Source organism: Meriones unguiculatus, assembly GCF_030254825.1.
Source record: "Meriones unguiculatus strain TT.TT164.6M chromosome 13 unlocalized genomic scaffold, Bangor_MerUng_6.1 Chr13_unordered_Scaffold_34, whole genome shotgun sequence".
In the NCBI taxonomy this organism is placed as follows: domain Eukaryota; kingdom Metazoa; phylum Chordata; class Mammalia; order Rodentia; family Muridae; genus Meriones; species Meriones unguiculatus.
In genome coordinates, this window is record NW_026843646.1 from 1,363,324 (window position 1) to 1,385,141 (window position 21,818).

Genomic DNA, 21,818 nt, shown 5'->3' on the forward strand with positions numbered 1-21,818 from the left:
TAACCTCTGTGTTTGTTTCATTTTTAATCACATGCAATCATAGGTAACATTGGTCAAGTTCACATTTTTCCTGGCTTATTTTCCTTAGGAATTTTGATAAAAATTAAGTATAATTTTTTTGTCTTTTTTTTCTATATCTGTTTTTTTTTTCTTCACAAATATGCACTTTGTGGTAGTTTTAGCTTCATGGTAAGTACAGAAGTCATATTGTTCCTACCTGTATTCTATTTCACATATCACATAGTTTTGAAATCAGCTTTCTTGTTCTAAGTTGTTAGGAACTTGATTTGGAATGTATTGATTTATGCTGCAAATTGAAGATACCAAACGCTTATTTTGAAAATACATTATATTAATGGTGTTGTTTACAGTTGTATGAAAGGGTAAAAATGCTGTTCAGTACTCACTTATTTAGCAACACTTGAATTTTCTATTCGGCAGAGAGTATATTCTATTTCTCAGGATGTCATGTATTCATGACATTGTTACTGTCTGAGGCTTCTGAGTCATTGGATTACAGGTGTGTGACGTTTTTCCTGCCTCTTGTGTTTGTGTTGATTACTTTAAATAAGTGAATATGAGTAGTATTTTGCCTGTATGTGTGACTATGCACCTCTTGTGTACTGGTTCTCACAATAGTCAGAGATGACCTCAGATCTCCTGAATTTGGAGTTATGGATAGTTGTGAGCCTCCATGTAAGCATTGCTAATTGAGCCCAGTTATTTGCAACACCAACAAGAGGTTTTCATTGCTGAGCCACCTCAACTGCCTTATGTTGCTCATTTACTACCAGCTATTCCAGGTCTAATGTTTTCATCTGTCCATTTGTACATGTTTGAACATGAATTCCCTTTTAGTAAGCTCTCATTAATATTACAGTTTAAACTGGGCCACTTCTGGTTCCTAGAAGATAGATACCGAACTTTAGTGAATATATATATATATAGGCTCTTAAGTAAAAACTATTGAGTTATTTTATCTTTCTTATTTGATTGATTTTTGCTGTGAATACAGGTCTTAACTGTACTTCTGGATGTCAGGAAACTTGTTTCAGAGGCTGTGCTGGCCTCTGACTCAATGAGATAATACATGTCTTCGCTTCCTGAGTACTGGAATTAAAATCATGAGCCAATACTTCCTGTTTGCCCATAATTTTTTAGTTAGTAATTGTGCATACAGTTTCTGTGATCTGTGGTGTGTAGTGTTCATTGACTTCCTTGTTTTGCTTTCTTTATATCTGTTAATTGGCATTTTTCTTGTAAGGCTGTATTCTATACAAAAGGTGCAGAAATGAGGTGAACCTCCTCATTTACTTTCCTTCTAAAATGGCTTGGTGAATTCATTGAAACCTCTGTGCCAGGACATATCAGGGAAGCACCAGAATTATATGAATATATTATCAATAAAGTATACATTTATACTGTTATCAACTATTGTGCTTTCTGTTATACTCATGTCGGGATCCTTTAGAGTTCGGTAACCTATGACGATGTGGATGTGAACTTCACTCAGGAAGAGTGGGCCTTGCTGGATCCTTCCCAGAAGAGTCTCTACAAAGATGTGATGCTGGAGACCTGCCAGCACCTTACAGCTATAGGTAAGACAGTGAATTTTCTTTCGCTATTAAGGTAAAAGTGACATCTGTTGTTATTGTGGACTGTTCTTATTAATGCTCTTATATAAGTTCACTTGGAATGAGAAAGAATAAATCAGGCATGTTTCTAAGGTTTACTGAAGAGAGTAACTTATATTTTGCTTAATTTTTAATAATCTATGATTCACTTTTTGGTACATATTTCAGGCTACAATTGGGAAGAGCATAAAATTGAAGAACATTATCAACTTTTTAGAAGATATGGAAGGTAATGATCTCTTGGAAGCTTATATAAATATGCCAGGGAAAATTATTTAAAGATGATTTATTTATTCATTATTTATATATTATTCTGCCTGCATGTATACCTGCACACCAGAAGAGGGCATGGGATCTCATTATAGATGATTGTGGGCCATGTTGAGGTTTTTGCGAATTGAACTCAGGACCTCAGGAAGAACAGCCACTGCTTTTAACCTCCGAGTCATCTCACCAGCCCTGTGAAGAAATTTGTATGTGTCCCAGAGGTTTTAAAGAAAAACAACAGTGGGAAAACGAATACCATTTTAAGAGTATTAAGGAACATTAAATTCTCCCAAATCCATGTTCCTCACTGTCAGGTATATTGTTTGTTTCCTGGGCATTTCAATGCAAAAAAGGACAGTGAAAACCTTGGTAAACAGATATTACTGTAAAAACAACTTTTATTCAAAATTGAAATTATGGTCTCTGAAGATTACTGCCTCTCTGTCTGCTACCATAGGCATGGACAGGGCAGTTGCTAGGTTACATACAATCTATCTTAGGCCTAGAAGATTTTCTGCCTCCTAGAATGACTGCTTCATATGCACACCCTCTCTTGTTCTTTCTGAGCTCATGGATGGCTGATTCAATTCAGCTGTTCTGGCTCAAAATTCTCTCCTACTTTACTTATTACATCTGGCTTTTCTACTGTCCTCTAAATTGCTTTGTTTAGTTTCAAACTTAACTCCATCAATCTTTTCTAATCTTCAGGCTCTTTTTTATTCTCTGGCTCATTTGATCTTGACCTTAGTTCTCTCTCTCCAACCTGTCTTTCTATTACCATCCCAGTAAAACTCCCTCTCTCTTAAGGGAGCTTCATTTCCTCTCTCTTCTCATGAGAGATGCATGTCCAAAGAAATCACGTTACAGAAATTCCCTGTGATAACTGGCCCTGTGGAAATTACTGTGTTTATTTTGGTTAATTTATAAATGCAGTGTGATTACAACTATAGGAAAATTTATGAATGCAGTCCTTGGGGTAAAGCTGACTCCTTCTAGGTCTTTAAATATGTGAAAAACCACTTATAGAAAAATGATGCTACCAGTGATCCATGTAATGAAGTTTCTTACCATCAAAGGTATCTTGTAAGTTATAGAACCTGACAATAAAGAGGGAAACTATGAGTGTAAAGAAAGTGATAAAAGGTTAAGATATAACTTCATTTTAAGATTAAAGCAAATTGAAAACTTAATTTACACTGACATAAAGATTCATCAGTGGCTGAAGAGATGGCTAAGAGGTTAAGAGCACTGTCTGTTCTTCCAAAGATCCTGAGTTAATTTCTCAGCCAACCACATGGTGGCTCATAATTATCTATACTAAGATATGGTGTCCTCATGTAGCATGCAGGCAGAACACAGTATAATAAGTAAATAATAATAAGTAAATAAATCGTTTAAAAAAAGATTCATCAGAGTAATGAATAGGGTAAAGCTTACACATATCTGAATTTTCTTTGCAGAAAGAAAAGAATACATGTTCATGAGAAACCCTATGAATGTAAACAGTGTGGTAAAGCCTTTTCCAATCCCAGTAGTCTGCAACTGCATAAAAGAACACATACTGGAGAGAAACCCTATGAATGTAATCAGTGTGGGAAAGCCTTTTCACAACCCAGTAGTCTCCAACTGCATAAAAGAACACATACTGGAGAGAAACCCTATGAATGTAATCAGTGTGGGAAAGCCTTTTCACAACCCAGTGGTCTCCACCTGCATAAAAGAACACATACTGGAGAGAAACCCTATGAATGTAATCAGTGTGGGAAAGCCTTTTCACAATATGGACATCTGCAGACGCATAAAAGAACACATACTGGAGAGAAACCCTACGAATGTAATCAGTGTGGGAAAGCCTTTTCACACCTCAGTAGTCTCCAAGTACATAAAAGAACACATACTGGAGAGAAACCCTATGAATGTAATGAGTGTGGAAAAGCCTTTTCAAAAAAAGGAAATCTCCAAGAGCATAAAAGAACACATACTGGAGAGAAACCCTATGAATGTAATGAATGTGGTGAAGCCTTTGCACATTGTAACAGTCTCCAGAGGCATAAAAGACTTCATACTGGAGTGAAACCCTATGCATGTATTCATTGGGGTAAAGCCTTTTCACAACTCAGTAATCTACAAAAGCATGAAAGAATACATACTGGAGCCAAACCCTACGAATGTAATCAGTGTGGGAAAGTCTTTTCTCAACATGGACATCTCCAAACGCATAAAAGAATACATACTGGAGAGAAACCCCATGAATGTAATCAATGTGGTAAAGCCTTTGCACGTTGGTGCAACCTCCAGAGACATGAAAGGATTCATACTGGAGCCAAACCCTATGAATGTAATCAGTGTGGGAAAGCCTTTTCACAACACGGACATCTCCAAACGCATAAAATAACACATACTTGAGAGAAACCCTATGAATGTAATCAATGTGGTAAAGCCTTTGTACGTTGTAGCAATCTCCAGAGGCATGAAAGACTTCATACTGGAGAGAAACATTATGAAGGTAATCAACGTGGTAAATCCTTTTCACAATCCAGTAGTCTTCAAGTACATAAAAGAACACATACTGGAGAGAAACCCTAAGAATATAAGCAGTGTGGTAAAGCCTCTGAACATTGATGTCATCTCTGAAGGCATGAAAGATTTCATACTGGAGTGAAAAGATATGAATATAACTAGTAAAGCCTTTGCATGTCACAAATTTTCAAAGCCATAAAAGAAATCATACTCAAGAGACAAAAAATTATGAATATATTCACTGTGATGAAGCCTTTGGAAATTTCTATAGACTTCACTTTCATGAATGAAACATACTGAAGAAAAACCTATGAATGTGTTTATTTTGTTAACTCAAAGCTTTGTGTTTTCAAGTATCCTAGAGATATAATGAAGTGGTCTATTCATCCATCAACTGCATCTCAATACATAGCTTGATGTGATATGAATATATACATAAAATTGGATGTTCTGTGAATCCATATGTTCCTCCAAATTAGCCATGTCATTTCATCTAAAAATACTGCATTCTATAGGAAATATGTAATATAAAGTTTATATATAAAGTAACAGAAAGAATATTGACTTAAAAAGAAACACTTCATGTGTGTGTGTAAGGTGATTATGGGCTTTTAAGCCATGACTGATATGTATAGAGTGGGAGATGAGTTTGTTGGATCTCCTTTGGCCATCTTAATATGATGATTGAGGAGTGATTGCCAGCTTTGGACACCAAAATCTTTTCCTACAGCACTGTTTCCCTGATACTCAAATTAGATTAGTTGAGATATTACATCAATAAAATATTGTCTTCTTTTTACATTGTAAACATACTGTCATGTAATAATTGAGGGATTCAGGGCAATTTGAAGGATAAAATTTGTTTGAAAATGAGAGTGTGCAGACAGTTCTCCTAGGCACTGAGTCATGTATTTAGTCCCATAAATGTGTCTTGAATAGCATTTTTAGGTGTGACAAGTTAATCCTAAATTCATCTTTAACTCAGCCCTGATGACCCAGAAGAAAGAGAAGATTGAGAGCATAAAAAGTAACTTAGTCTTGGTGCTGAAAGAAGTTTCTAATCCAATATCTTCACAAAAAATATGGAAGTATCCAAAAATGGTTTTGGATCCAAAATTCAGTATGGAAGTATCCAAAAATTCAGGCCAGAATCTGAAAGTACACGTGTTTAAAAAGTGCTTGACCACATTTCCAAAGCCACAAACTGAGTTTATCTCACATAGGCAGCAATGGGAGTCCACAAGACATGTGTCAGGTGTACCCCTTCTTGAGATTATGCCTAATGTAAGGAGAGAAAAAACTTGAAGGCATGAAGACAACTTTTCTGAAGTGAATTGTATTCTGCTTCCCTAATGCATGCAAACATTCAGTTAGGAGCCCTGAGTGGTGAAGACTCCATATGTTGTAGAGATTGTTGTCTGGGGATCCTGAGATTCAAACAGAAGTCAACAGAAGGCTTGAGAAATCAGGCATTTACAGACCTGTGGAGCCTGGACGAACTATAAAGGAAGGAAATTTGTATGTTAAAGAAAGGATTAAAGTCCCAGAGAGCAATTAATTCTTGGGTTGTATGTGAGGACAAGCTGCCTTCTATTGTATTCTCTGTATCTACTCAGCTGTGGTGGGTCAATTCTCCAGTTCTTCCACTGTTTCCTTGTCTTTTCAGATACCTGTAAGTGTCAGTCAGAATACCATGCAGGTGGCCACTTGGTGGTCTCAAATAAGACTTTAAATCTCCTCAGTCCCAACTCTGTCATCCCTGTAACATCTCTACCTGGCAGGAATAACAATATTCTGAATAAACATTCCTATATCTCTATTAGGTTGACATCTAGTCAATCAATGGACTCCATGAAATTCCATTCTCCTCAGGAATGTCATTGTTGAATAGACCTATGCCCCTAGATGAGATATTTTCTGCTCAATAACATTATGTCATGTGAATATCTTGCAGGAAAGAAATAATCTGAGAATTGGGGAGGAATTTATAGATGAGAAGTTTTTAATATATGGCATGGTGAGATTACTTAGTTGTGTGCATCTCTGTTCTTCTATGTAAACCTATTAAACCTAAAGGATGACTTACTTATCATATGTAGTGCCTCACACCCATGACAAGCTTCTGAGTTACCTCTTTGAAAGCATCCCTCAGTCCCTACATTCTAAAGGGCATGATTGACATACCCTACCACTACCCTTAACTTTCCAGTCCAGTAGAATGGGCTTGCCCTCTCCACGTGGCTCTTCCCTGTAGAGCCAGATTTTTTTTTCTTCTATATGCTTTTCTTCTCTCCGTCTTTCTTTCTGTGTTTCTTCTCTTCCTGTCTTTTTTCTCTCTGTTCTCTCTCCCTCTCTCTACACACACTTCTCTTTGCCTACACTTATGTCTCCTGTATGGGAGCTTCCATAGCTCTATTCCTTAGGGTATGAGAACCCTCTGTGAACTGTTTTCAACAAGCCTGCATTTAAATGCTTTATCATGTCTTCAATTAGCAAATTTCACCTGTGGGAAGAAAGATAAAGTATGACCTATGTATTCATCAATGGTCAAAATTAGTAACACTGAATAAATATATTAATATGTTTCCAGTTTTAATTAATAATTTGTGTTTTAACCATTATGTTCTTTTTTTTCCTTAACCCCCTATCAGGGGACTAGGGAAGGTGCACAGGTAGAAATGGGGAGGGTGGCAGGGAATGAGTGGAGATGGAAAGGGATACAGCCAGGATACAATATGAATAAATTGTGATAAGTAAATAATTAAAAATAATTTTATTTTCAACCATTGTTTTTGTTTTTAGTTGAACGAATAGTCTCAGTATGATTCTCAGGCTCTCCTGGAACTTAGTGTACATACTAGATCTGCTTACCTTGCCTCCCTAGAGTCTACAGAATATTTGGGCATGGTCTACCTCGATAACATAGTTCTTTCAATGGGATTATTGAGAATGAGTCACCGAGTCCAAATAGTCATGGTAGCTAGGAAACAGGCTCTGGTCCTAACTACAGTATTAGAAAGAAAATGTTCTTCAATTGCAGTTTATTGTCTTGAAATCCTCTCCTTTAATTTCAAAGAAAATTATTTTTTTTCTTTATCATTGAGTTTTTAATACTCATCATAGTATATTGGAGTTCTATCGTTATGCAACAGATAGTGAAAACCATCCTCACAGACATAAATAAGTTCTCAATATAGTTAAGTGTAACTATGTGTTACACTCATCCCATCATTCTATTAAATCACGGAGGTTAAAACCGCCTAAGCCAGGCATGGTAACACAGGCCTGTAGTCAGGGTGTTCAGAAAGAGGAGGCAGAAACTTGAAGATTTCAATGTCATCCAAGCAAATATCCAAGGTCAATGGTATAATGGGAGGTCCACATTCCAAAGGGAGACTGATTGGATAAGAGCAATGTCCATTGGATAAGCCCGAGAACTTCCAGGCCATTCCAGCTCCTAAGGAATATGCCACCCCTTGCTTGCTAATGTTTCCTGTCCAAGACAGCCCAGGTCACTTCAGAGTCAGACTCATTTTGGGCATTGAAGATTAGAACACTCTTGGAAGCGGGAGTATTTGTCTCAGGCAGTGATGAGTTCCATATTTATATATCCTATATAAAGGGTTAATCACACAAACCCTTACCCACACAAGCCATATAAATGGACTCAGTAAGTTTTTTTATGTATATCGGTCCATACTTATTCACATATTCTTTTTTAAGACATTGAAAGGAAAGAATTTGGAATAGGATGGAGAAAGGAAAAGAAGAGGAGAAATGATATATTTTAATTAACATCTGTAAAATTAACTTTAAATAAAAATTGGCTATAGAGGGCATGGGGGTTACTAGCACTGGGTGTTGTTATAGAAGACAGGTTCCATTTCAGGAATCACAAGCTAGATAAGCATAACCTGTAAATGCATCCCAAAAGGATCTGATGTTCTCCTTGGCCTTTCCAAGTATGACACAGGGACACATGAATGCAAAACATCCAAATAAATGAAAGACATACAAAGCTTTAAAAAGTGGCTTTTTCAGGGCTAACGAGATGGCTCGTTGTTTAGGAAAACTCCCTCAGGACTTCACAAAAGATAATGCTGAATCCTATCTTCCATGGACACAGCCACCCTGTTCTCCTGACTGAGGGATTCACACACAGACAGGGGGCACTTAGATACCTGTAACACATTCATCATCCTAGGAGCTCAACACAGTTGTAGGCCCTTTGGTTGCTTGTTCTCTCTCTGTCTCTCACACACACACATGCACATTCACACATGCACACATCTCCATGAACTCCACCAGCACAGTGTCCTCAAGTGGCCCCATAACTCAAAAAAATAGAAGAGTGTGTGGTGACAGCTCTTTCACCAGGTGGTCCCTCCCACCGTGTTCTTTTTGAAATGGGGCCACACTTAGAAATCAGAGTGTGACACACCCCATCCAATGATGCCATTATCTCTTAATTTTCCTCAGTCAGTTCCATTAGCTGAGCAACAAGCCTTCAATTACATAAGCATATTGGGCCATCATCATTCAAATCATCATGTAACCTCTCTAGCCAAATATTTACAGAGTCTATTTTCCACTGAATCCTCCTTACCTTGACCTCCACGACCTCTATTTCTCTCACCACTATCTTCTCTCAGTACTTCCTGGAATGCAATATTAAGCTCCTTGTTAAACATAAAGTGGGTTTTATATCTAGATTTCTTATATATTGTGTATTGATAAAAACAACAATATTCAGATTTTCTGACAATGGCAAGCATAATTTGATGGTACAAATTTTGTTCTTCCTTTCTTCTCTGTTGCTGTCATTAACTCCACTAAATGGAAATGACTCAGGTGATAAGTTGGCTTCTTTGGCTGATGCTAGCAGGCCCCAAACATTGAGGGAGCTCAAAAAAGAAACTCAGGCTATCAAATGAAGGCATGAATTATCATGGAACACTGTTTCTTGCTATGTTCTTTTACAAGGTCACTGTCTACTTCTATGTATGTTTTCTTAACCAGCCCAGGCCACATGTTGAGATAAATTTCGACCATCAGTGCCTGGAGTTTACCATTGCATTCACAACAACTGTATTCAACCACAAACATAGCCACAAGTGATTGTCATCTGGGGAACCCCCAGTTGATACTCCCTCACATCATGCTAAGCTATATGACATTGATATGTAAAGCCAAGGAGCACACACAGACAAGGTATAATAATTTTTAACAATTTAAAACCAATGTATTAGCCATCTTAATCATCTCAGTAGGAAAACCACAAGCTAACACAGCAACAATTGAAAAACACAGATATGCCAAGAAATGGGTTACTAACTTTCCAGGAACTGAGATTCTTTTTTTCCAGATAGAGAGGCATCCCTCTCTAGAGTTTTCTCCAGACATGGGGTAGATCAGAATAGCCTACTATGCTTCTCCAGTTAATCTCTGGTTTCTACAGATGCAGCCATACAGATGCTTGTAAGAAATAAGTGCTATCTATGACATAGACTGTATTACCTGATTTTCACTACTTCATCTTTACGAGGCTGCTTTGCTGGCCTGAGGATGAGGAGTTCAGTCTTGATATGAATTGATGTGTCGTAGGTGGAAAAGGGCTCCCTTTATTGAGGACAAGAGGAGGGACAAATAGGGTGAGGCACAGGAAGGAGAGGAAACAGAGGACTGTGATCGAGAATTAAAATGAATATAAAAATTAAAATAAATATAAAAAGAAATGTCAACCTTAAGTCTTTTCTCTCAAAGAGTGTAAAACTTGTATTTAACATATGGAAGTCAAATCTCAACATGTCCTCCATTCAGCATAATCTACTTCCTTCCCAGGAACATGACTGTTTTCTAGTTGTTTGATGACCAGGATCAGTGACCTTTCTTTCCCTGGAGCAATGTCTTCCTTCCCCTTCCTCCTTCTTTCCATATGCACCAGATCCTTTCATACTCACATTGTGAAGGATATTGTGAGCTCTGACCACAAATTTTGGAGAAAAAAAATTCAGTCACCACATTCTTTAGGATAAAAGGAAGTGCATTCGCTATTGAGAAACTGTTCTTCTCCCAACTAGGAAAGTTCCCTTTTTACAAGCACATCCTCCTGATGAAGAGAAAAGGTAGTCTTGTCTGGGCAATTATTTGTAGCAATTCATATTTTAGTCTCAGAAGGTAAGTCAGTTAAGGAACCACCTGAATTATCCTCTAAAGATAAATGCCTCCCACCAGCTTCTGTAATGGCCTTGTACCTTGACAATTCTCCAGCTGAGTAAAAGAACCCCTGGGGTGCAGGTCTCTAGATATTACAGTGACTGTGGTCCAAGGAAATTACCAGGGCAACAGGAACCACCTGTACATACACCAAAATTAAGAAATGCTATAGATAACCAAAAAGTACTGCTTTGGTAATTGGGTAATCTCAGGGTTGAGACGTGTTTGATATAATATTTGGGTGCAAGAAATCTCATAAAAAGACACTGAGCAAAATGTAAGCCAACATGGGTGAGCCATTTAGGTAGAGATAGCTCTAGAGAAAAAGAAAGTAGAAACAGATAAACTGAAGAGAAAAATCATTTCCTATTAGCACAGGCCAGCCAACTAATCTCTTGCTGTGTGAAAGGCTTCCTTCATCTCACCTGCCCTACCCTGACTAGGGAGAGATTGAACACTGCAAGAATTCCAACTTAGGTTTCAATCCAGGCTTCAAACTTTGGTTCAAGTCTCTATCCTCTGTGTGTGTGTTATTATCTGTAGCTTCCCTCCCTACCAGTAACCACAGAAAAAGATAGGAACGTTTAGGTCAGCTCTGCAGTTATTTGCAGTCTCTTGGGGTGGTTAATTTTGACTGTCTTCAATGCCATAAGGCAATGCTTTTCTGAGCAAAAGTGACATACACACACACAAACACACACACACACACACACAAACTGCCAATATTTTACTGATGATAAACTATTTCAGAAAGTGTGTTTCCCAAAGTATTAAATCCCAGCTCATAGAAAAGTTCCCAGGTCCATCTGAACTCAGCCCCGTCACAGTCAATCACAGTACAGTGGGGTCAAGCAACCTCTTGTGTCTCGGGACTGAGGAGGAACACTCCCTGGATGACAAGGCTTTGCTTCCACAGTTGCAGTTCCTGTGCTAAGATATATGGACTCCACAGTTACTGATTGAGACAACAGAATTCTTTCCTTTTTTCCTTGCCTAATTACCCCAGCCATAGAAAACTTCTCCTCCTGTATCCATGCCAAACTAACATGCTTTTATATAGAAAAGGGAGTCTAAACTATGTATCCCACAGTGCCTTGTGCCTAATGAGTGTTGAGCTCACCATCCATTGAAGATGAGCTAACTCTTCTTATGGTTTTGTTGCTATGAAAACATGCCGTGACCTTGGAAGCACATAGAAAGGAAAAAGATTGAATAGGAGCTTGCTGCATTTGCAGAGGTTTAGTCCATGATTACCATGGAGGGAAACATGGCAGCAGGCAGGCAGAGATGGGGCTGGAGAGGAGCTGACAGTTCTAGATCTTGATCAGCCAGCTGCAGAGTCACCCTAGGCCTGCTTGAGCATATGAGAAGTCAAATCCCACTTTCCCAGTGACACACTTCCTCCAACAAGGCCATACCCCCTCCAACAAGGCCACACTACTCAACCTTGGCACCGCCAATGTGTCAAACATTCAAATACATGAACCTGTCTGGGCCATTCTTTTTCAAACCACCCCATTGATCTTGAGTACAATGGAATCATTTGGTTTGATCTTCTTTTGGCTAGTAACCTTACCACCATGGAAGAAACCATGAATTTGCCATGCTCTTTACTAACAATTTCATAAAAAGGTAAATGCCATGTGACTTATTGTTATTGTTGCATAGAAGAATTTGGAGGCATTCATAAACTTCCTGCTGTCATTGAACTTTCTGGGTATCACCGGATTTTTACTAAACATGTGACTCTGAGAGACCAAAGAATTTTGGGTATGGGTTTAAAGTTAAAGCACAAGCCTGAAGGAAAGCCAGCCAGGTGCAGACAAGTCCGGCCACCTGGGGAAAGGAACAAGCTTCACTACATTCTTTTCCTCCCCACTAGAGATTCAATTGCTGGGAAACTGCCTATGCATTCCTTTCTGTAACCCAGATTCTGATGCCTCTAAAGGTTGACTTAAAGAGTTTTCCTTCATCATGGGTTGGCTCCTGTAACAAGAAGCAGGCATGTAGGCTTGATGTCAGAGAGTAATCCTTCTCAGTTGGTGGTGCCATTTGGGAAGAATTCAGAAATGCTGTCCTGCTGAAGTAACATGAGGTGGGCTTTGAGAGTTTACATCCCCACAGCATTTCCAGTTTCCTTCTCTGCTTCATGCCTCAAGAAGAAGATGTGAGTTCTTCAGCTGCCAGATCTGAAACTTGCTGTCACACCACTTTCATAGTGATCCCATATTCCTCTGGAACCATGAGCCAAGGGAAACTATTGTAAAAAGTTGCCTTAGACACTGTGTTTCCTCACAGAAACAGAAAAGGCAATACTGAATACCCACAAAAAATACCTGGGGCCTAGGTCCTCTCCATGCAGAGTTCTTGGTTGATTCATCAGTCTCTGCAGGCCCCCTGGGCCATGATTTTTTGGCTCTGTTGATCTCCTTGTGGATCTCCTGTCACCTCCAGGTCTTTCTCTCTCTGCCTTCTTTCATAAGATTCCCTGCAATCTGCCCAAAATTTGGCAATTAGTCTCAGCATCTGCTTTGATACCCTGCTGACTAGAGTCTTTCAGAGGACCCTATGGAGGGCTCCTGTTCTGTCCCCTGTCTTCTCCTATTTTCTATGTCTATCCTGTTTGCTCTTCTGAATGAAGATCAAGCCTCTTCCCTAGGATCCTTGTTGTTTACCTTCTTTAGGAATCTGTGTTTTAGTATTTTTATCCCATATCATATGTCTAATATCCACTTATAAGTAAGTATATACCTTGGTGTCTTTCTGCTTCTAGGTTACCTGATTTAGGATCATCTTTTCTTGTGCCCTCCATATGCCTGAAAATTTCATGATTTTCTCATTTTTAATGGCTGAGTAATATTCCATTGTGGAAATGTACCACAATTTCTTCATCCATTCCTCTGTTGATGGACAACCAAGGTATTTCAAGAAACTTGCTATTATGAATAAAGCTGCAATGAATATAGTTGAACAAAATGTCCTTGTTGTATGGTTGAGCATCTTTCAAATATATACCCAGGAATGGTCTAGCTGGATCTTGAGGTAGCACTATTGCTAATTTTCTGGGAAAATGCCAAAGAGGTTGTACATGTTTACATTCCTGCCAGCTATGTCAGAGAGTTCTCCTTTCTCCACATCCTCTTTAGCATGTGTTCTCACTTGAGTTTTTAAACTTAGTCATTCTGATGGGTGTAAGGTGGAATCTCAGGATTGTTTTGATTTGCATTTCCTTGATGACTAAGAATGTTGAGCATGTCTTTAAGTGATTCCCTGCCATTTGATAGTCCTCTGTTAGAATTCTCTGAGTAGCTCTGTACCCCATTTTAAAAACTGCTTTGCTGTTGTTTAAATTCTTGAGTTCTTTATATATTATGGATATTATCCGTCTATCAAATATAGGTTGTGTTTAGCTTGTCATTTTGTTCTGATGACAGTATCCTTTGCTTTACATGAGATTTTCAGTTTCATGAAGTCCCATTTGTTTACTGTTGCTCTAAGAGTCTGTGCTGTTGGTGTTCTGTTCAGGGAGTTGTCTCCTTTGCCAATGAGTTCAAGGCTCTTCCCTAACTTTTCTTTTAAGAGACTTAGTGTGTCTACTTTTATGTTGAGGACTTTCATCCAGGTGAACTATAGTTTTGTGTAGGGTGAAAAGTACAGATGTATTTGCATTCTTCTACATGTAGACATCCAGCTAGACCAGCACCAATTCTTGAAGATGCTATCTTTTTTCCATTGTAGGGTATTGTTTTCTTTGTCAAAAATCAAGAATCTGTAGGCATGTATGTGGAGAGCCGAGACTCAGACGCCACTAGGTGGTGCTGACATCTCCAGGGCGCATGCGCAGATTGCGTAAGCACACTAAAGATTGTGTAAGCACGCTAAGAATTGCGTAAGCACGCCGGGTAAGAATGAGCAGCCAATCAGGGTATTGACACGTCACAAGCCCGCTAAGCATGATGGGCCCAAGTCATCAGGCGGGGTAATAGTGAGCAGCCAGTCAGGGTATTCACACATCACTCAGGTGCGATCCGGGCTTATATAAACAGCGCCACATCGGGGGCTCTCTCTCTCTCCTCTACTTTCATCGGGTGGCTAATAAAGATTTTGTTGCGGAAGAATTCCTGTGGTCGCTTGCGTTTCTGCCGGCGAAACGCTCACGCGGCTCCCAACATCTGGTGCTGAAACCTGGGAGCAGTGCTGGGTAAGGAGGGCCCCCGTTAGTGGGGAGGAATTCAGAACCGCAACATTAAGGTTTGTCCTGGAAGACATGTTTGATCTTGACTTATCCCGTTTCTCATTTCGGCTAGCAGAAGCCCTTATGGCCTTCTCTGCTGTGATAGCCGCCATAGCTTTCCTTTTTTTTGGTCTCGTGCAAACTCAAGGGCTGCCTCGGAAGAAAAAGGAGTAGCAAAAGGTTAAGGATAGGGGGGATGCGAGACGACATGCCAGAATCAGGACGTGAGACGAGGTTAGTGGCCCCAATGGATAGAGATAGGGATGTCTCTAAGAAAAAAAGACCCTTCTGTGGACGTTAAAGCCACGGAAGAGAGAGGTCAGGGAAAGAACGCCCTGGTAAAAAGAGATAAAAGGAAAAGAAAAAAACCAATAAAAAGGCCTCTTTATCCAATAAGATTAAAATTCCTGCTAAATGCCTGGGCACAACCATCTTGGCTTTCATCAGAGGCTTCCACGTGGCTGGCAACTGGGCGCAGCCATCTTGGCTTTGGGAAGAATGGGCGGGACCTTAGGGTGTATCAGAGGTTTCCATGTGGCCGGCGCCATCTTTAGTTCAGACAAGGAGGCCCCGCCCCACGTGGCCGGCGCCATCTTTGATTCGGGCTAAGAGGCCCTGCCTCCCATGTGCTCTCCATATAATTCATTTAAAAGACTGGTGATTGTTCATTACAAAATGTTTTTTATGCTCTTTTAAGAAAAAAATTCTAGCTAATAGGTTTAATATGGCTAAAATAATTTTTACAGTTTAAAATTGTTCTGTTAAGCAGTTAATTTTAAAGCTTGTTTAATCACTAAAAAATTTTGGTTGTGGGGGATTATAGATGCTCCACAGTGTTTACTATATCAACAACACCTAGTGGCTATACTTGGTGTTGTCAGTCGCATTTCCAGCTGAGTTCAGTTGCATGTGGCCAGCCGCCATACTGGTCCGGAGATAAAGAGCATAAAACTATAAGTTTGCCACCATGTTGTTCAGGTACTGTTCAATTTTATTTAAAGATTCCTTCTACTGAATTAAAGCCCCTATTTGATATTTTGGAAGGGGATGTTCATATTTCTTCACCCAGAGCCTTAACACCGGCTGCAAGCCACGCCCTGCGAGTGGTACAAAACGCTTTACAGGATGCCCAATTAAAACGTGTAGATGAAACTAAGGCCTTTGACCTGTGTGTCATTAAAACTAAACATTTACCAACTGCTGTATTATGGCAAGATGGACCCTTAGTGTGGGTTCATCCCAATGCTTCTCCTACAAAAATTATTAAATGGTATCCGGATGCCGTCGCTCAACTTGCACTTCGTGGGTTAAAAACAGCCATTACATACTTTGGAAAGGAGCCAAAGTCTTTAATAGTGCCTTATACAGCTCACCAAGTTCAGGTATTAACTGCTACCTCTGATATTTGGGCGGTTCTGGTTACCTCTTTTAGTGGTTCAATTGATAATCATTATCCAAAACATCCTATTTTGCAATTTGCTTTAACTCAGGAGGTAGTCTTCCCGCATGTAACGTCCCTTCCACCCCACTGCCCTAGACAGGAGAGAAACAGGTTAGTACAAACAAGGAGCTTGTATCTCTATAGCTACTAAATGCTGGTTAGGGTCATTGACTTCTTTAGGGCATTACCAGTCTCTGTTATCTGGATTCTAGAAGTCCACTCAAACAGCAAATGGAACTATTATATTAAAACTGTTTCATTTATTCATTTCTAAAACTCTACCTCCCTTCCAAACCTTATTCCTGCCAACACCCCAGCTAGGTAAAAGAATAAAAGCTAGAAGGGAAAGAGATATAGGTCTCTGTAATCTGCTCTGTGAGGTTTAGGGTGGCCAGGTTCTTTGGGGCAATGCCTGTTAGTCACCAGGATATCCAGCAGTCCAACAAACCAGTAGTGACAAACAGATAAGCATTGTGGGTAAACAGCATCAGGAAGAGCAGCAGCTTCTTCCTTCTTCAAAGACCCCAAGCCCTCTCATGGCTCTGCATGTGTACCTTCTCCAGAAGACTCAGAAATAACTATGTGCAGGTGGCAAAACCACAGGCCTCCTAGAGACAATCATAAATAACAGCTGTGGACAACCTGAAGCAGCCTCGTGCTCCACACTTGGGGTTAAAAGAAAAACACATTCACATAACATGAGTGGGATTTTAAAGAAACAAATATTCTGAATACAATTACTTATATTATAATTTGATATGTTCTCTCTCTTTCAGTTAGTTTGATTAGAGTGTTTCCATCTTGTTGATTTTCTCAAAAACCCAAACCTTTATTTTTTGGATTCTTTATCATCTCTTTATATTTTTTTTCTGCTCTCAGTTTGATAATTTCTTGATCTCTATTCCTTTTGTGTGCCTACATATTTTTTTTCTAGACATTTCAGGTCTGCTGTTAAATGGATGGTACGAATGTTCTCCAGTATCTTCATGTAGGCACTTTGTGCTATGAAGTTTCCTCTTAGTATCACTTTTCATTCCTCATTATTTTCCTTGAGTTTGCATGTGATATGTATTTATTTTCTATGAATTTTATGCTTTTCAAATGTTTTATTTCTGTTTGAAACCTTTTTTTTTTTTTCACTTGGTCAAAGGTTATTTACTTCCCATGAGTTTGTAAGCTTTGTGTACTTTCTGATGTTATATGTAGCCAGCCTTAAACCAGGGTGGTCTGATAGGATACAGGATGTTATTTCAATGTGCTCTAAAAACTTACATTGTGTCTGAGTATGTGGTCAATTATAGAGGATGTTTCATGTAATGATGAGAAGATATATTCCTTTATGTTTCTGCAAAAAGTTTTGTAGTTTTCAGATAGTTAGTCCCTGCTGTGGTGATATAGCTGAGCTCAGGTGGTGACATATTACCTGACTATTCTTGAATCTATACCTATACTGGTGCTAGGTACCTGGGTTTGGGGCAATTATAGGACTAAGTACTGATCTAATGTGTGGGAGTTTTGTTCTTGGGGTTCTGTTAGCACTCTGAAGTTTCAGAAAGTGTGTTGGATGAGTGTTGCTATTTTAATGACCTGCTTGGCTAGTGTATTCATGGTGTTATGTTTACTGGATGGTATGGAGAGAAAAGAGCCACATGTGTTCAGTTGGAGCACTAGGGAAGATTCTTAGAATTGGGTTTGTAGTAACAACGATATTGGGGAAGATCCCCAGTATACCGCTTTAGTCTCCATGCAAGCATGGCCTAGCATATGCTATTGTACTGATCCAAATCCACACTTATGTTTTAATATTTGCCAGAGAGTATATTCTTTCTCTCAGGATGTCATGTATTCATGACATTAATACTGCCTAAGAATTGTGAGTCATTGGATTGCTGGTGTGTGACATTCTTCCTACCTGTTGTGTTTGTTTTGAATATTTAAATGAAGTAACATCAGTAGTATTTTGCCTGTATGTGTGACTATGCACCTCTTGTGTACCTGGTCCTCACAATAGTAAGACGATGGCCTCAGAACTTCAGAATTTCGAGTAATGGGTAGTTGTGATCCTCCAAATAAGCACTGGCAATTGAGCCCACTTATATCCAGACCAAGAGCTTTTCATTGCTGATCCACCTCAGTTGCCTTATGTTGCTTATTAATGAACAACTATTCCAGTACTAATGTTTTCACCTGTGCATTTGTACCTGTTTGAACACTCATTCCCTTGTAGTAAGTTCTCATTCATATTGGAGTTTAAACTGGGACACTTCAGCTTTCTGGAAGATAGATACAGAACTGTATTGAGTATATAATTCTTTGTAGGAACTTCAGAAATACCATGGAGTTCTTTGAATCTTTCTTAATTGAATGATTTTTGCAGCAGATAAAGGCCTTAACTTTACCTCATCTGGATGTCATGAAATTTGTTTTGGAGGCCAGACAGGCTTGCAGCACAATGAAATACACATACCTCTGCTTCCTGACTACTGGAATTTAAGTCATGAGCCAATACATCCTGCTTGTCCATAATTATTGTAGTTAGTAATTGTGCATACAATTTCTCTCATCTGCGGTCTGTACTGTTAATCAACATCCATGACTTGCTTACTTTATGTCTGTTAATTGACATTTTTCTTGTAAGGCTAAATTATATTTAAACGGTGCCTAATGAGATGAACCTCCTCATTTAGTTTATTTCTAAAATGACCAGGTGAGTACATCAGAACTTCTCTGTCAGGAGATAAGTCCGGGAAGAACCAAAACCAGAATTATATGAATATATTGTCAATTTAGTATACTTTTACATTGTTGCCACTATTGTGCTTTCACTTATACCCATATTTGGAATAATTTAGAATTCTATCACCTATGATGATGTGAATGTGTACTTCACTCGGGAAGAGTGGGCCTTGCTGGATCCTTCCCAGAAGAGTCTCTACAAAGATGTGATGATAGAGACCTACAAGCACCTTACAGCCATAGGTAAGACAGTGAATTTTCTTTGACTATTAAGGTAAAGTGGACATCTGTTGTTGATTTTTCTCAATGATGCTCTTATGTAATTTCAGTTGGAAAGAGGAAGAGTAAATCAATCATGTTTCTAAAATTCACTGAAAAGAGAAAGTTAAATTTTCCCTAATTTTCAATAAAATATCAACTCTTTCTGGTATATATTTTAGGCTACAATTGGGAAGACCAGAATATTGAAGAACATTGTCAAAGTTCGAGAAGTTATGTAAAGTAATTATCTCATGGAAGCTGATATAAATTAGCCTGTGAAAAATTTTCAATGTGTCCCAGGAGTTTTAAAGAAAAGCAATAGTGTAAAGATCCAATATTCTAGAGTATTGAGGAATATTAAATTCTCCCAAACTCATGTTCCTCAATGTAAGCTATGTTATTTTGTTTTCAAGGCAGCTTGATAAGAATCAAGACAGTGAAACCTTTGCTAAACAGATATTACTGTAAAAAGGACTTTTATTCAAGCTAGGAATCATGGTCTCCAAAGATTACTGCCCCTCTGTGTGCTACCCTAGGCCTGGGCAGGGCAGATTCTAGGTTCCATATAACCTACCTTAGGCCTAGGAGTTTTTTGGCTTCTGAGAATTACTGCTTAATAGACACACCCTATCTTGTTCTTTCTGATCTCATAGATGGCTGATTCATTTCAGCTTTTCTGGCTCAAACTCCTCTCCTAGCTTCTTTATTAAATCTGGCTTTTCTGCTGTCACCTAATTGCTTTGTATAGTCTCAAACTAACTCCATCTGTCTTTTCTAATCTTCAGGCTCTATTTTATTCTCTGGCTCATTTGATCTTGACCTCAGTTCTTTCCTTCCAACCTGTCTTTCTATTACTATCCCAGTAAAACTCCCTCCTCTCTCCATGTAGTACCCCTTAAGAATCTCATTTTCATTCTTGTCTTGTGAGAGATGCATGTATCCTATTCTGCCAAATATCTTTCTTATTGTGTCGGCTTTTCTGCCACTACTTTTTCTTCTAACTGATTTAGTGTGTCTGGTTTTATGTTGATATCTTTGATGTACTTGGACTTTTGTTTTTTGTAGAGTGAGTAGTATGGATCTATTTGCATTTTCCTGCAGGTAGATATCCAGTGAGACCAGCACCATTTGTTGAAGGTGCTGGTCTTTTTTACATTGTATGCTTTTGGACTCTTTGTCAAAAATCAAGTGACTGGAGGTGTGTGGGTATTTTTCTGAGTCTTCCATTTGGTTACATTGATCGATTATTCTGATCTTATGCCAATACCATGTAGTTTTTATTACTATGGCTGTGTTGTATAGCATGAGATCAAGGATGGTGATACTTACAGATGAACTGTTGTTGTATAGGATCATTTGGGCAATTTTGGTTTTTTTCTTTTTCCATATGTAGTTGAGAATTATTTTTTGCAGGTCTTCAAAGATTGATGTTGCTATTTTGAAGGGAAATGCTTTGAATCTGTAGATTGCTTTTAGCAGGATGTCCATTTTCAGTATGTTAATCCTATGCATCCATGAGCATGGAAGGTCTTTCCATCTTCTGATATCCTTTTCAATTTATTTCTTCAGGAACTTGTAGTTGTTTTTCTTTTCAAAGTGGTCTTTCACTTGCTTGGTTAGAGTCATACCAAGGTACTTCATGTCATTAGTAAATGGTGGTGTTTCCCTAATTTCTTTCTCAGCCCTTTTGTCTTTGGTATACAGTAGGGCTTCTGATTATTTTAACTTAACTTTGTATTCAGCCACTTTGCTGAAGGAGTTCTCTGGTTGAATTTTTGGGGTCACTCATGTGTACTATCATATCATCTGTGATTAGCAATACTTTAACTTCTTCCCTTCTTATTTGTATCCTCTTCTCTCCTTTAGTTTTCTTATTGCTCTGGCTAGGACTTCAAGTACAGTGTTGAACAGGTATGGAGTGGGTAACCTTGCCTTGTTCCTGTTTTCAGTAGGATTGATTGGAGTTTCTCTGCTTTTATTTTGATGTTGGCTCTAGGCCTGCTGTATATTGTCTTCACTATGTTTAGGTATGTGCCTGTATTCCTGATCTCTCCAAGAGTTTAAATTTGAATGGGTGTTGGATTTTTGTCAAATGCTTTTTCAGCATCTAAGGAGATGATGAGGTGGTTTTTCTCATCCAGTTCGTTTATATGTGAATTTCATTGATGGATTTCCATATATTGAACCACCCTCCATGCCTGGGATAAAGCCTATTACGTCTTGGTGTATGATATATTTTATGTGTTCTTGGATTTGGCTTGAAATTTTTGATTATTTTTGCATCAATGTTCAGGAGAGATAGGGCTGAAATTCCCTTGTTTTGGTTGCATCTTTGAGTGTTTTAGGGATCAAGGTGACTGTGGCTTCATAGAATGAGTTTGGTAATGTTCTTTCTGTTTCTATTTTGTGGAATAGTTTGAAGAGAAATGGAGTGAACTCTTCTTTGAAGGTCTGGTAGAATTCTTTGCTGAAACCATCTGGTCCTTGGCATTTTTTGGAAGGGAGACTT

At 38.7% G+C, this 21,818-nt stretch overlaps 1 protein-coding gene and 1 pseudogene across 1 annotated transcript; both read left to right on the forward strand.

Annotated features, from left to right (window-relative positions):
* The first annotated feature begins 645 nt into the window (after positions 1-645).
* LOC132650897 (zinc finger protein 120-like) lies at positions 646-6,249 on the forward strand. The gene is made up of 6 exons (XM_060376232.1): positions 646-696; positions 1,472-1,598; positions 1,803-1,863; positions 3,362-3,930; positions 4,015-4,182; positions 6,245-6,249. The coding sequence occupies exons 1-6, from the start codon at positions 646-648 to the stop codon at positions 6,247-6,249; spliced, it is 981 nt and encodes a 326-aa protein (XP_060232215.1).
* Positions 6,250-14,473: 8,224 nt separating this feature from the next.
* Positions 14,474-21,818, forward strand: part of LOC110544148 (zinc finger protein 431-like) — a 32,081-nt pseudogene continuing 24,736 nt past the window's right edge.

What these genes read in the sequence shown, in the direction of transcription:
- LOC132650897 (XM_060376232.1), top strand. Translation starts at nt 646, where the DNA reads ATGACCTCAGATCTCCTGAATTTGGAGTTATGGATAGTTGTGAGCCTC. An exon ending in CCAGCACCTTACAGCTATAG is followed by an intron (nt 1,599 to 1,802) that starts GTAAGACAGTGA and finishes TACATATTTCAG; the next exon opens with GCTACAATTGGGAAGAGCAT. An exon ending in CTTTTTAGAAGATATGGAAG is followed by an intron (nt 1,864 to 3,361) that starts GTAATGATCTCT and finishes TTTTCTTTGCAG; the next exon opens with AAAGAAAAGAATACATGTTC.